Genomic DNA, 14,876 nt, shown 5'->3' with positions numbered 1-14,876 from the left:
CTCAAGTCTCAGCAGAGAAGAGCTTAGAGACAAAATGTGGAAGAGAAAAACCAAAATTAAGCCAACCAGATCAATGAGGCAAGACACTGTATTAAACACACTGCATCAACACAGGTTCAAGAACTATCACGAAGAGATCTGAAGGGGAAGAAAAGTCAGAATAATGCAGGAAAAATCAACAACAATAAAACATTCCCGGTGTGACAGTGTCCCTGGGAGTACTTTTGTCACTCCTAGAGGGTTTCTCACACGTTCTGCCATAGCAGGGGCAACCATCCCAACCACAGCCCTGGTTCCAGCCTGGGTATTGTTGGCTTGAAACTGTAAACCAGTTCATTCAGATGCTGCCTCCTGCACAACAGCAAGGATTTGTGGGAGCCAAGAGATGGACTCTATGAACCCTATGGGTCCCCTTCCATTGGGATATTCTGTAGTTCTATGAGTTCTGCAGGAACACAGAGCAGAAAGAGTCCAGCCACAAGAACCAATATGGGCTCTGAGCTTTCTTAACAAGAAAAACTTAAGTGTACTTTGATGAAAAACTAAAAAAAAACAACTTCTCTGAGCACATGGCTTGCTGCATTGCATACCTGCTAAGGGCAATGGGTTGCCTGGTGCAAAAATAGTTAAAAGCTCCTTCCCACAACTGTTATCTGCAAGCCATGTTCCTTGTTAACAGATGGATTAATTACTCATCCTGGGGAGTTCAGCAGCTCCAGGCACTTGTTAGGAGGGCTTGCCTTTAATCCACCAGGGAGACAATCAGCTGCTCCAGCACCAGGATGGCTCTAATTAGTATCATAACAAGACCTCACCCCAGCGCTTCCAAGACAAAGACTCCACATTTCCAGGGGTGCAGCCAGCAGGATCTGTGAGAGCCACGTTCTGCAGCCTCCATCTGTGAAACATCCTCCACAAAAGCAAAGCCCTCCCCAAAAAGACCACAGCTCACCCTGGTGTCAGCTCTGGGAAAGGCTTTTATAACCTCCAGCACTGAAAACCTGAGAGAAATGGTAAGAAATGTCTCCATGACACCCTTTGGTCTTCTCAGTTTTAATACTAAACTTGATCAGAGAATCACAGGGGTTGGAAGGGACCACTGAAGATGTAGTCCAAGTATCAATGGAAGCAAACTAACCTCAGTTCTATCATCTGCAACAGTACACAGTACGGACAAGTGCTGGGAACAAGGGGTCCTGCATGAGGAGCATCCAGTTAAGGTTAAAGACCTGATGAGGCTTCAAGAGGGCAAAAAACCTATGGCTGGGAGTCTTCTCTTGACCCCACGTATCTCCAAAAAGCAGCACATGGGGCTCCTGAGAATGGAAGAGGGCAAAGAAAGAACTGCAGCTGTTTTTCAACAGCTGATTTTAGACTATTTTGCTTTTAACGTACAGATTGAAAAGCAAGGCATGCATCAAGGTTGTTATAAGGTGCTCCAAGCAGGGAGCCGCGGGACTATGGAGCATCCCAGCTGCAGGAGCCCCATTCAGGACAGCAGAACCAGGCATTTCTCCATAGCACATGTATAGCTCTGGCATGGAGCACCAGCTTAGCAGAAACCACAAGCAAGGAGACATTTCTATGCAACAGCTCCAGGGTCAGAGTTCCAAAGCCATTCCTATCTTCTGCATAGTTGGGGTGAGTGATGCTCTTTGCTCAGAGCAGCCCTGCTCAGCCTTTATTTCCCTCCAGACCAACAAGGAAGCAGAGCAATTAAAAGGAGAGAGATTTTCACTCTCCCCATTGAGGAGATGACATCTCTACCACCTGCCTGCAGGCACCTGCGGCTCCCATAGGCACACCTCTTTATGGTGCTGCTCCATTTGTACTTGCAAATATTTGGGGTCTCCACAAGGCTTCGTGTTTCCATAGAGTTTTGTGCTGTTTGGTTGAAAAGCTCTCTAGCTGCTAACAGTGAATGGAATTGTATCAACAGCTCTGGGAATCAGAATTCCTACAAAAAGCAACAGCATCTCCAGCCATGCAACATGTTGCAGTGATTTAGTTGTTATCATCCACTCTCTCAAAGCAATCTATTCTGAGCCACTGAGGCACAAAAATGACAGCAGCTTCGTCGTATTCAGCACATCTGCTTTGTGCTTCTATTTAAGAGTCTGGCAAGAACTGTATGGCAGCTGGACTCCTTCAGGAATGGAATTACCTCATAACCATCACATGTACCGTATTTACTCCCTGAAAATTCTGCAAAGAGGAACATCTCCTGGGTTGTGAGAACCCACTCAGGAGGCTGCAGTGCAGTCAGTTTTGTCCTCAGATGGCCTCCCAGCATTCAGAGCTCTACAATTCTAAGAGAACACCTACAGTATGTCATCCCTGTGTGATATGCAGGGAAACTGAAACTGAATGTTGACTCCAGAGTCCCAAGAGAAGGGCTGAACTTCAGTACCAGCCCATAATACACACGTAAAGCACTGCAGTGCTGGATGTGAAAAGCACAGACTGTCCACAGCTTGGGAGAAACCTTCATAAAGCTATTCTGAGTGATCATGTTGCACTGAAAAGAAGAGAGTTACTCCTAACACAAGACTTGTTTTACCACAGCTCAAGTCCTCTCATGCAGCATTAAGCAGCCCTATGTTGCTGTGCTGTTGCATCAGCAGTTGGCACAGTTTTTCCCCTGCAAAACATGAAGGAGGAAGAAAGGAAGTAAAAGCATTTCTCCTTTAACTGAGCCAAAAGAAGGATAGTACACTCAGTGTTGGGTGGGGGGAAGCAAGCAAACACCAGAGGCGTCCTGGCTTGTCTAAATCTTTGTGCAGAGTTTCCTTAAGGCTAAGGACATGTCATACTTGGAAGGAGGAAAACCTCATTTTTAACCTAACATGAGAAGTAATAAATATTTTTCTCATAGATCTTTGGAGGAAAGGTTGCTTCACTGGAAGAGAAGCAGAGAAAACTTAAGCAACTCCTAATGTTAAAATTTTTAATATCCAATTTTATCATTAAAGAAAAAAAGTCAGCAAAGGGCTGGACCTGGACAGAAGGGAAGTCCCTATTTCTCCAGGGCGGTCTCCATCAGTACCTCACCCAAGGTTTGATGTGGCCTTAAATAATTGGCAAGCCCCGCTCTGTTCCAGCAGAAAAATGAGGGGATTATCTAGAACATGCAAGAAACAGCCAAAATGGTGCAGCAGAAGCCACCTCCCTGACCTCAGGGCTCAAAAATCACTGCAGTGTGCAGGACAAAATGCTTCCCCTGTTCATGGCATATGGGAGGTCAGAAAAACAGCACAAAGAGGGGAGTCAACTCCTTGAGAGGGTAGATAATGGCAGTAAAAAGGGGAAATGGTTTGAAGTTCAAGGAGGGAAGATTTAGGTTGAATACCAGGGGAAAGTTATTTACTATGAGAGTGTTGAGGTGCTGGAACAGCTGCCCAGAGAGGCTGTGGGATGCCCCATCCATCCCCAGAGATGTTCAAGGCCAGGTTGGATGGGGCCCTGGGCAGCCTGGGCTGGCATTAAATGTAGAGGTTGGTGGCCTTGCCTGTGGTGGGGATAAGGGCTGGACCTTGAGGTCCCTTCCAGCCCAGGCCATTCTTCTGTGAAGAGGGATGCTCCCTACAGTCTCAAGCTCTGAGAAGCACCTCTGCTGTTGCTACATGTAGAAAATAAGCAGCAATAACAAAGCTCCACATCTAACTAGAGCTGTCACATCCCATGGGAAAGAACAAAGAGATCAAGTACAACCCCTGGAGATGCAGACATAAACTCCAGTGCAGAATAACAGGATGTGACCGTAGGATGCCACATCTCTCCCTGGTTCTGCCAAGTTTCTGCCATGCTTGTGCTTACCTGGGTCATCTTGTCCACTGAGACCGGAATGCCATCAATGGTGAGGGGTGGTAACTCTGAGTTAACCTCCTGAGGTGCAGGAGCGTGCTCTGCCAGCGCTGACTCCAGGTCTTCCAGAATCATGCTCTTGTACTTGCGTACCTGTGGGGAATTGTTAAGCTCAGGTAAACAAAGCGAGGAGCACCAGGAGAGGAGAGGTGAGCAGCAGGGCCAGCCACCTTCCCCAGGGTGCTGGGGAGATGAAAGAGCAAACAATTCCATGCAAAAACACCTGCAGGCCCCAAAGGTTTGGCTGCATTGAAGGGTGATGATGAAATGTTGGGTAACATCACCAAGTGGAAGGATTTGTGGGATCAAAGTTAAGTTCAGAAGTCAGACTTATCATAGTCAGGATCTGCTCCATTTGCTGGCTGGTCTGTGGCAAGGAGCATGCTGTGCTCAGAGACATCCATCGTCACCTGCACTCTTAATTGAGGCTATTAGTTCTGGGGAACTGTGTTGGACAACCAAAAACTATGCAGAGAAGACAGGAACTCAGTGCTCAGTTTATACACCGAACCCCTATTTCCAGGGCCTTAAATATGACCTTCAGATCACTGCCAGGCTTACAAGGCTGCTCTGAGCCAGAATTAAACCTGCAATTTATTGCATGGCTTTTTTCTAGAGATACCTACCACATTCTCCAAGGGTGCAGCTCCAAAAACTTTGAAGACGGGGTTGGGTTTGGATGGTGAGATACACAGGACGATGGCTTGCTGCCCCACTCTGGTGGTGTACTCATCCAGTGTGGCACGGAGCTTCCTGAAACAGAACCAGTGAACAGGTGTCAGCTGAGAACCCTGCAGAAACACGACCCTTCCCATTGTCAGCTTCCTTTTTGGATGCATCCCATTCACAAACCAGGTGAGCAGCAGAGCCCCAGCTGTCAGATCGGCCACACAGTGCTTCCCTGCTGTGCTCCCCACAGTCAAGCAGCAGCTCAAATATCAGCTATTCTCCATGTTTTTTTTCCCCATTGATGCACAATGGAAAGAGAAATCAACAGAGCAGAAAAGCTAATTTGCATCTCCTGCTGTCCTTAATTCTGTCATTGGCCAAGAGTACTAGGATACAGAACTTGTAAGGAGAAGAATTTGACTATTTCAATGATATTTCAGAAAACACAGCTTATTTCACATTTGGGCTCCTAGCATCACATTGCAAATCTCTGGTACCCAAACCAGAACTGTTGGCATTCAGCTGACAGCTCCGCAACGAGGCAAGAGCCAGGAGTGTTGCACCAGCAGAGCACGGGGAGCCCACGTGCACCTGCCCCATCAGTAAGTCCCCTTGGAATGAGCTCTCTGTAGGAAGAAAATGTGCCATCATAGACCTTCCTCCTCCTCCTAACTTCCAAGCAACGCAAGAAAATGCGTCAGAAACTTCAGCAGAATCTCATTAAGCAAAAGAGGAGTAGCAGTACCAACTGTGTAACCTGAGCACAGCCATAAAAGAACACTTTAGGATCTGCCCTGTTCATTTTGGAACCTGCTGATGGCAGCACAGTGCCAAAAAGCACCACCAGCACTAGCAGCTGCGTAGAGATCCTAGAATCAGAATCCAGCTTCCCACTTGATGCATGCTGCCACTTAGAGGTGTTAAATTGATCAGAGGTACAAAAATGATGCATTTTGTCAGTGTTTTACACATAATAAAACAAAGCAGTTGCAGGAAAGGAGAATCAGTTCCTTCACAGAGGAGTTTCTTTTAAACTATGTTGTTCACATGTCAAGGGAGAAAGAAATCTGCTCTTCACAAATGCTGCAAACACGTGGCTGAGTCACAGGGAGGAGGGAAAAACAGAATGAGGCTATAAAAGAAAAGGAGCCTACTCCCAGAAAGCACCGTTTAACACCAAACCTGCTCCATTTCTTTCCACTTAGGTCACATGCAAAGGGTGTTACGGGACTTAACGGGTGAATAAACACAATGTAAGGAAACCAGCTTAGTTTCTCACCAGCTCTACATGAGTTTGAAGCAGAGGGAAGAAAAGGTGACACTGGATTCACTGCCTCAGCACATGAACTGTGTGAGCAAGATGAAGTCAGCAAGCAGCACAGGGTGACAAACATCCCAGCCTCTTTAATGCAATCTAACTGAGGTCAGAACAGTTTCAAAAGCAAAAACTGGTGTGTTCCAAAATGCTCTAAAAGGCAGCAATGTTTAGAAATGGTTCCTAAAGTCAACACTGCAGTGATCATCACAGGTCTGCAGAAAGCCCTACAGCAACAGAGCTTCTTGGTGGCCATCAGGCAGACAGAAATGCTCAGAGCACTCTGAAGGATCGTGTCACAACACAAAAAAACAGGGGCTTTCATCACTTGGTAGATACATCCTCAGAGCTGGGATGTGGCTGTAGCTCTCAGGCCAGCTGTAAAGTCACTGGAAAGACCTTGGAAGGCAACGTTACTGCAACAGATTGAACCAAAGCAACATTTTGACCCATTCCTGAAAATTAAAACACTGCTTGTAGGCTCCAGAAATGATGCCCCACAACTCCTCGAGCTGAACAGACTCTGGACAGCACACAAATAGCACTGGGAAGGGATGGAGGAGACAGCCCAAGGTCTGAGTATAGGAGGAGCCCTTACCGTAGCAAACGCGTCTGCTGCCTCTTACGGATGGATGGGTTGGATTCAAAAACGTGTGGTCGCTTCCGTTTCTTACCCGTTGCCACAGCAGCAGCTGCTGCCATCCCCACAGGGCCTGGAAATGAAACCACAGAGGTGAATCAGCACAGTTCCAGATATAGAATGGCTTGGGTTGGAATTGGCCATAAAGATCATGGAACGATGGAATGTTTGGGCTGGAAGGGATCTTAATGATCATAATATCATGGAATAATTTGGTTGGAGGGGACCATACAGATCATGAAATCACAGAATGACTTCGGTTGGGAGGGACCTCAAAGCTCCCCCCAGCCCTAACCCCTACTATGGGCTTAGATGCCCATCACCACATCAGACTGCCCAGCATCCCATTGTTTTTCCACATGTCAGAGGTGAAAGGCCACGTAAGGTGGCTCCAAAGCTTTGTGTTTAACAAAGGTGCAGCTACAGGAGCAGAAAACCCTAAGCTACCAAGTGCCACAATCACCATAATTCATTTTAAATACTGAGAGCCAATTTAGGCAGAAAAGCTGTGTTGCGCACAAGCTTTGGATATAGTGGGCATGGGAGGTACAGCCAGAGACTTGGGGGGTACCTGGGGTTCCCTTGCAGTGAGACTCTCCTGCAACCGCCCACCAGGGTGCTGGGAAGGAAAAGGAAAATCCTGCAGGAGTTGAGGCTGCAAAAATAATAAGCAAAGCAGAGGAATGCCCAGTGGGGCTGTGGAATGCTCAGCAGGATGGTGTTCAGGACCATGAAGCTGTGAGAATAAATGTACAGGCACAGAAGAGCTCCAAGAGTGATCAAGCACGGCGAGAGATTAGTTTTGAACACTGTCACTCAAGCAGATTTCACATCTGTGTTTCAGCCTGATCCCAAGGAGAATAAAGCTGAGAAAAAGCCAGATCCCAGTCCAGCACTGCTCCTGACAGCAGGAGATGATAGGCTCACAGCCCACAGCTCAAATACACATTTGGGGAACCACCAGGTATGGGGATTATTTTTGTGTTAACTCTCAGTTTATATCACCTGGGGTGGCAGATTATTGTGATAACTCATTTAAATGCTTTAAGACCCAGGATACACAACATCTGGTCCTACTGCTCCAAGCCAAGCTATCACATATGGCCAGCAAGGCCTCACACCACTTGGATTCAAAGATTTCACAAAGCAGACGTAGGTATGTGACCACTGCAGCCTTCCAACCTCAACCTGAACCACATTTTTACCCATTTCTCCCCATTTCCTCACTTTCATTTTGCCTTCTATACAAGCTTGAAGCCATTGGCAGTAACCTCTACTCAACTCTCTCTTCTCCATTAATATCCATTCCAACAGCTAAAGCTGGGCTTTCTTAATGCACACAATCCTCCTCCTTTCATACTGGTACATATCCAGAAAGGTTTATCCAGGAGCAGTTACCTTTTCACCACTCTCTATAAAAACTCCTAAAGATTTTACCTTTTTGTCAAGACAACCTGTTGGCATGTCCTCACTTCCAACTGCAAGCTGTCTGTAGCAAGGGTTGACTGCTCAGCATGTTTAGCAGGGACGCTCACCGCATCTATAAGCGCCGATATTGAGCTGCTTTGCACAACTTCTGACAAGCAGGTCAGGAGCTTTATTCCACAGATAAGGAGCCAGATCAGTTTGTGAGTGCTTATTTATCATTTATCATTGCTTCTTTCTACTAGAGAGGTAAACCCACTTCAAGGCAAATCTTGAGGACATGGCAGGGGCTTACTGGAAGGGTTTTGATATCCTGAAACAGTTCTTCATTCCATAAATAGAATGGCTTGGGCTGGAATGAGCCTTAAAGATCATAAAAATCCCAGAATGGGTTGGGTTGGAAGGGACATTAAAGATTATGGAATGGGTTGTTGGATTGGAAGGGTCCTTATACATCACAGAATCATGATATGGATGGATTGGAAGGGGCCTTTTAGTTCACAGAATCATGATATTGTTTGGGCAGGAAGAGTTTTTATACAGACTCTTATATCACAGAATCATGATATGGATGGATTGGAAGGGACCTTATAGTTCACAGAATCATGATATGGTTGGGCAGGAAGAGTTTTTATACAGACTCTTATATCACAGAATCATGGTATGGCTGGGTTGGAAAGGTCCTTAAGGATCACAGAACCATGTTATGTCTGGGTTGGAAGGGACCTTAAAGCCTTACTAAAACTGAAGTGAGAAGGAAGCATGCACAGCATCCCAAGGGAGTGAAAGGATGACTTGGACACCCCCAGGCACAGTTGGTGACAGTCAGTATGAATGGTATGTCATGACAAGGATGCTGAGCACCCTGCTGCTTTACCTGCCGCAGCCAGGTGGGCCGTCACCTCATCGGCAGCCGTGGAGTTGAGGATGTCAGAGTCATCATAGGACGTGTCCTCAGGTGAGGAAGGTGAGTCCTCGTCAGCACTCAGCATGCTGTGCTCCGTGTAGGTGGCCACATGGACCTGCTGCACCTGCTGGGCCACTGCATGGGCCTCGATGGTGGCCATGTGTTCTGTTTGAGTCACGCCGTGTTCTTCCATCAATAAGTACTGGAAGGGAGAGAAAGGTCACAGGGTGGGTGTTAGGGACACGTGTACCATAAAGAAGGGGAACAACAGGTAAAGCCAGCTGGGTGAGCAGGAAGGAACAGAGGTTACCTCCCCTAGTGGGCTTCCACAGGAGGGACATTGCTGATTCAGAAGGTAGAAGAGGTTCTGAAAAATCCTATATCCCAACTACACAGCACAGCACCAAAAACAGGCACCACTGCTGGAGGAAAGGTCCTCACACACCCGGCATTCCCAAGCTGTGTGCCTGGAGCTTATTTCTGCCACTTTGCCAACAAGGCAAGATGCTCAAGAGCAATACATAATCCAACCTCAGCATCCCAGGACATGCATTACAATGACAGTACAGAGATTTACTGGCAGCAAGTTGTGTTCTGGAGATGACTTTTGCTGCACTATTTGCCCAGAGTCTGGAAGCAGGCAAAATCATTACAACTTAAGCATAAGCATTACATAAAGCATATTTATTTAATGTAGCTAAGTGCTAAACCGCTGAGCAGAGAAGCAGCTCACACAGTCAGCAGGGCACCAGAGCATGCAGCACAAACATAAATCTGAGCAGGAGATGCTCAGGTATCGTCAGTGGGTATCTACTATACATAGGTGGGAAAGCATCAGCACACCTCATGCTATTACATCACATACCAGAGGGACCTTGTGGCCATAATAATGGGGTCAAAAGCCCACAGGATTAAAAGCTCTTTACCACACCCGTCTCCATTGAAATCTGTTCAGCTTTTCAAAAGGAGAGAGCCAGGAGCACAGACCTGGCCATGGTGCACTGCACCATCAACTCAACCACAGCATGCCAACATGCTGCTTTGCTCTTCCAAAGCTTCCCATAACTTTGATCACATATATAGCGTGCCAGAAATGCACAATGCTTTGCAAATGATCAGTATGACAGCCACTCTGACAAATTAGTCATCAGGCTGACGGTGAGCCCAAAAATGACATCAACGGGACCAACCACGCAGGAAAAATGGGACAGTGAGATCCATGCCAGGAGCAAGAGCTCTTGGCTAAAGTTATTTTGGCCAAACCAACCTAGAACAGCTACTTGAGAGATTGCAAGAAGAATGATTACAAACGTAGGCTGCTCCATGGAAAGAATGGAGGAGAAGGGAGAGCACCTCAAACTGAAGACAAGAGGTTTGGTGGAAGGCAGGAGATAACCCGAGTTTTGTCCTGATTCTAGGAGAGGAAGAAAGGCATGTCCAAGGCTATGGGATGAAGTACCAACATCACTGTGTACTGAACACTGAGGGCATTTATGCACTTCCCTCAAAGGCAGCTTCAACTTGAAGACACCACAACCAGCAAATCAATTATTTTAGCGAGTCCCATCCTCCAAACATTCATCCACAATCATTTTCTACAGTCGACTCAAGCACGGCTATTTTTTAATTATTATTATTGTTGTTGTTTTTTTAATGGGAAACAAAAGCTGCATCTCAAATGCAGGGAGAATATTCCCTGGACAACACTAAGGGAAAGCTTCCTGCTCAAATGCCAGGGGCACATATGGTGCTGAATGGAGATGAGGAGTTCATAGATGAAGATACTGACAGGAGACTTAGGATGAGTCAAGCAAAAACCCACTATCATGCAGATAAGTTTCCAAATATCACGCTATTACCAAAATGGCTGTGGGCAGTCACATCCTCTTGCTCAATGGACAGCTTCCAGCCAGCAGGTCCAGGGCTTTAGGATGGATTAGCTCCATGTACAGGATCAGGATGGGTTATCTCTGAATATGGGATTGAGGTGGGTTCACTCCAAGTATGGGATTGCACAGTGATGGTTCTTTTTGCAGCAGCCTTTGTCCTCCTAAGATAACTCCAACCTAGGCATTTGGGAATGGTTTCTCAATTCCCAATGCTAAGAAATCCAGCTAGATCTTCCCAAAAGAGGCATTGAACTTCTCCAAATGCCAAACGTGCCAAACCCAGTCTAGTTTCCCTCCTATACTTCTAATAGTGGAATCACAGAATGGCTTTGCTAAGAGCCACAAACCTCATGGTGGAGCTGACTCTTATTTTGGCATCTCCTATCTAGAAAAGTGAGTTTCTTGTCTGGGAAACAGTAGGAGAAGTCCAACCTGTTCTTAAACTGTACGGATGGAAATTAAACACAATTTGGGCTCCCAACAGATAGAGCTTAGGCTGTTTCCTAGCCAGGCATGCATTAGGAGAGCTCTGCCAAAAAGCAGTTGTGAGACCATTGCAAACCTATGGAGGTTAAAGCTCCAAACCACCTTCCCACTCACAATCCAACTCACAATGGAGCCAGGCGTTATTCAGCCCTGCTTACAAGCCACTGTGATGTTAGAACCATCCAAAAGAGCACCAATTCAAATACCTCCAGTAAAGAAGGGATTGAGATGCCAAGATGCACTGAAGCAACATGAAATCTTTTGGTTGGAAATAGGTCCAGCATAATCTTCTTCTAATGAACTTATTTTGTTATCGCTAGAGAAAAATGGAGGAAGCGAGGGAGATTTCATGCAAAACCTTAATGGAGCAGCACAGCAGGCCACGCTTTTTCCCAAACCACTAGGCTTTCTTTGTCTGAAGTGGTTCACTGCTGTTTTCCCCGTGGTGCCATACAACATAAAGTGCTTTCCATTGAAATAAAGAAGTATTTATCCTCATAAAAAAAACTACCAGAAAATATGTGACAAAGCGTAGCCGCCGCTCAGCTCCCCAGGAAATGAGATTGCAAAACGAGCAATGTTTCTGACACTGTTTTCTTTAGGAGGAAAAAATGCTTGAACCAAGGCAACACCACTCAAACTGAAACTATGGGTCATGCATTCCTAAGTGGGCAAACAACCAGCTGGGTGACCAACATCAACACATGGGTGGCCCATAAAGTGCAGACAGGAATGTGTGGGTATTTGCTCTCATTTTTACAGGCACGCATTGTGCTTCCACTACCAAGCAGAACCTGGCTCTGCCCTTTCTGTACCCTCATCTTCAACATTTCAGGCTACATAAAAGTAAATAAAAGCTGGGAAAAGGGCAAGAAACTACTACACATCTACCACAAACCAGGACTTATTCCCCAGTGGATGCAGAAGCCTGCCCAGTTGTGCACATCCCAACACTACAAGCTTCAGTAACTCATTTCCACATTGTAACTTGGAGTAATTCCAGTTTGACCCGCTAGCTGACTTTACTCAACACCAATTTTCCACTCCACCTTCTGCACTCTTTTCATATCCGGGCATTTGCCTTATGGAAAATTCCCCAATATCTCCAGCATCTGAAGGGCAAAGGCCTCGTAGCCATGTGTTGAAAGTTTGGGTCATTATTTGTATTATCCCATCTTTTCATGTTATTCCTGCAGGATTCCTGGTAGAAATCAGGCTGTGAGCACAGAGGAAGAACCATCCAAAAAGCCACCAAAAAGAGCCACCCAAAGCAGCTCCGCCGTGAATCCGATGGACTGGAAAAGGAATTATTAGATAGAGCATGAAAGGAAAAACTCAGTCTTGATTCATTTCAGAAATGAACGCTCCTCATTCCAGAAAATGAATGTTTATTCCTCTTCTGCTTTATTAACCCGAACAAATTCAGGTGCAAGGAAACCCTTATACCACAACGACGCCTGTGGAGACATTTCCTGGTAGCTGTGGCTTAGTCCTGAAGCCTTGGGTGGAAGCCAGAAGTATTTTTTAAATCTTTAAAATGCTTGAAAACAGAGAAATGAGGATAAAGTCACCTCACCATGCAGTGCAGTTGCTTTGTGGTCGCGACAGAAGCTCCTCTGATGCGCTGCTGACATCAGAGCTGGAAGAATACCAGGTGCTGGAGGAGAAAAGCAACCCAAAATAGCATAACCTGACCACAAGAAACAGCAGAAAACAACAGAAACGGAGCACAAAAACTCTAATTTCTATGTTCAATTCAAAGACGTGTGGTTGAAAATGGAGCTCGTGTCTACTCAGTGTCATCTGTAGTGTGAGTAGGAGTAACCACGTTGACACAAAGCCATGCAGGTTACCCCACTGGAGGAACTCCCCTACCGCCATCTCACGATAGTGTTGCTTCAGGAGCGCTTTAAACTGAGCCAAAGATAAGATGCCCACACAAGAATAAAGCAGGTGGAAAAACATCTTGGGATGATTAAATAATTTCCATATGGATGCAAAGCATGGACCACGTGAATGAAGACGGAAAGAAAAGGGCTGAGACCCACTCTGTGTAGTCCGTAACTCCAAATTCTGCAACCAGATCTTTCTTCCGCTTGGACACAATTTGGATGGGGGTTTCTCCTTTAAAAACTCAATTCTTCATAAAATAGTTCTGTCTTTTCTTTGTGAATACTCCTTGCTATCACCACAATGTCTCCTACGTGAAGATTTTGGAGATCAAGAACCCAGCTGGGCACTGATACCGCAGCAGCTCCACTTTGCGTATGGAATAAGCAAGGATTGAGAAACAACACAGGCAGAAAACTGAGGTGCAGCAGCCTGTAAAGATACCGAGGCACAGCTCTGCCCAGCACTGTTTCTTCTATAAAACATAAATCAGACTGCTGGGTGGTGATGGACCCACCTGAAGTTAATTTAGAGGTCTTGGAGTGAGGGCCCATTTGGCGTAGCCACAAATAATCCCTCCGGCTCATTTCTTTATTAGTTCCAAAGGAATGGAAACGTTTCTAGTTTCCCCTCTTCCATTTTCTGCTTGATCCTTGAGCTGCAAACCCAACATCGAGCATCCTGAACAGAACAGCACATCGCACAGCACTGTCTGGCGCTATGAAGCTCAGTCTGAAAACCAGCTTTAAAAAGGAAAAATGACATTAAACCTGTCTCGCTATTCCAGCGTCACGCTTTTAACTGCAAGGAAATGCTGCTCCGTGCTCAGAGAGCTGATTTTTTTTTTTCCTTCCAAAAAAAAATGTGCAACACCTCCTTCCTTTCTTCCATTCCTTTTGTAAAGTTGGTGAGCATCTGGAGTTTAATATGCCTTTAATGGATTCAAGCCTGCCCTGTAAATAAGCCATTTGCTTTGCATGAAACCACCACCATCACACTGGCACCTTTGTTCTCGGGGGTTGCTGTGATCTGGGTGTGTTAAACCCCATACAACGGTGCTGCTGGCTCTTCTTCTTGCAGCACTGTGGTAGTTTCCAGCCGCACGTACCAGCACCTCTGCTAGGAAACGAGCTTCCCCATCAGTGCAAAGACATTTGCTGCTCAACCTTCCTCCTTCCCCATCTTGCACAAGGATTGCCTGCAGGAGCTGCGATGTGGAGGTAGTGGTGCTCAGCACTGCTCAGTTGCTTGTTTGCAACTCTTCTACAGGATGAGATGAGAAAGCACTTGTCCTGTGTAAGTCCTATGCACTCACCACAGCAGGTTGTTTGATTTTAAAGCCTGTTTTCCATTGGTGCTATAGGTTTCGATGAATTCCCAGCTCCTTGCAAAAACAGCCTGGAACATTTCCTAAGTGAAAAGTGATCCAGTGAGAAATTAATCACTCACCACCTACTGATGAATTTCCTATTCCTATTTGAGGGAAATTCTGCATCAGAAATGGTCTCCCACTGTGTTTTGCTGTTCTGGCACAAAGCTCTCTATGCATTTTTTTTAAAGCAGAGGTGCTTCTTCATCCCATGAGCATCTCATCAGCAGGTTTCAATGGTGGGAGAATTAATCTCATGCACTGAGATTTCCATGAGGACAATTGCAATCATGCCTTAAACCACTGCTGCTGATCAGCCCTCACAGCAGACCACTGTAGCCACATTTTGACCCATCTCTTGTCACTGCCACAGCCAAGCAACACCAAGTCCTGGCCTTTCTTAGGGGGATGCAAAACAAAGC

General features: G+C 46.0%; 1 protein-coding gene across 2 annotated transcripts in view; it reads right to left on the bottom strand.

Annotated features, from left to right (window-relative positions):
- NRF1 (nuclear respiratory factor 1) overlaps nt 1-14,876 on the bottom strand; it is a 47,138-nt gene that overhangs the window by 25,426 nt on the left and 6,836 nt on the right. For both annotated transcript variants that reach the window (XM_072326805.1, XM_072326804.1), the window contains 4 exons: nt 8,791-9,022; nt 6,447-6,561; nt 4,491-4,617; nt 3,817-3,957 (listed from right to left, as the gene is read on the bottom strand). In XM_072326805.1, the coding sequence (XP_072182906.1) occupies nt 3,817-3,957; nt 4,491-4,617; nt 6,447-6,561; nt 8,791-9,013 (606 nt within the window). In that variant the 5' untranslated portion in view covers nt 9,014-9,022. Of the gene's footprint in view, nt 1-3,816; nt 3,958-4,490; nt 4,618-6,446; nt 6,562-8,790; nt 9,023-14,876 lie in introns of those variants that run through there.

Source organism: Excalfactoria chinensis, chromosome 1, assembly GCF_039878825.1.
Source record: "Excalfactoria chinensis isolate bCotChi1 chromosome 1, bCotChi1.hap2, whole genome shotgun sequence".
Lineage (NCBI taxonomy): Eukaryota > Metazoa > Chordata > Aves > Galliformes > Phasianidae > Excalfactoria > Excalfactoria chinensis.
This window is presented reverse-complemented; position numbering and strand designations above follow the sequence as displayed.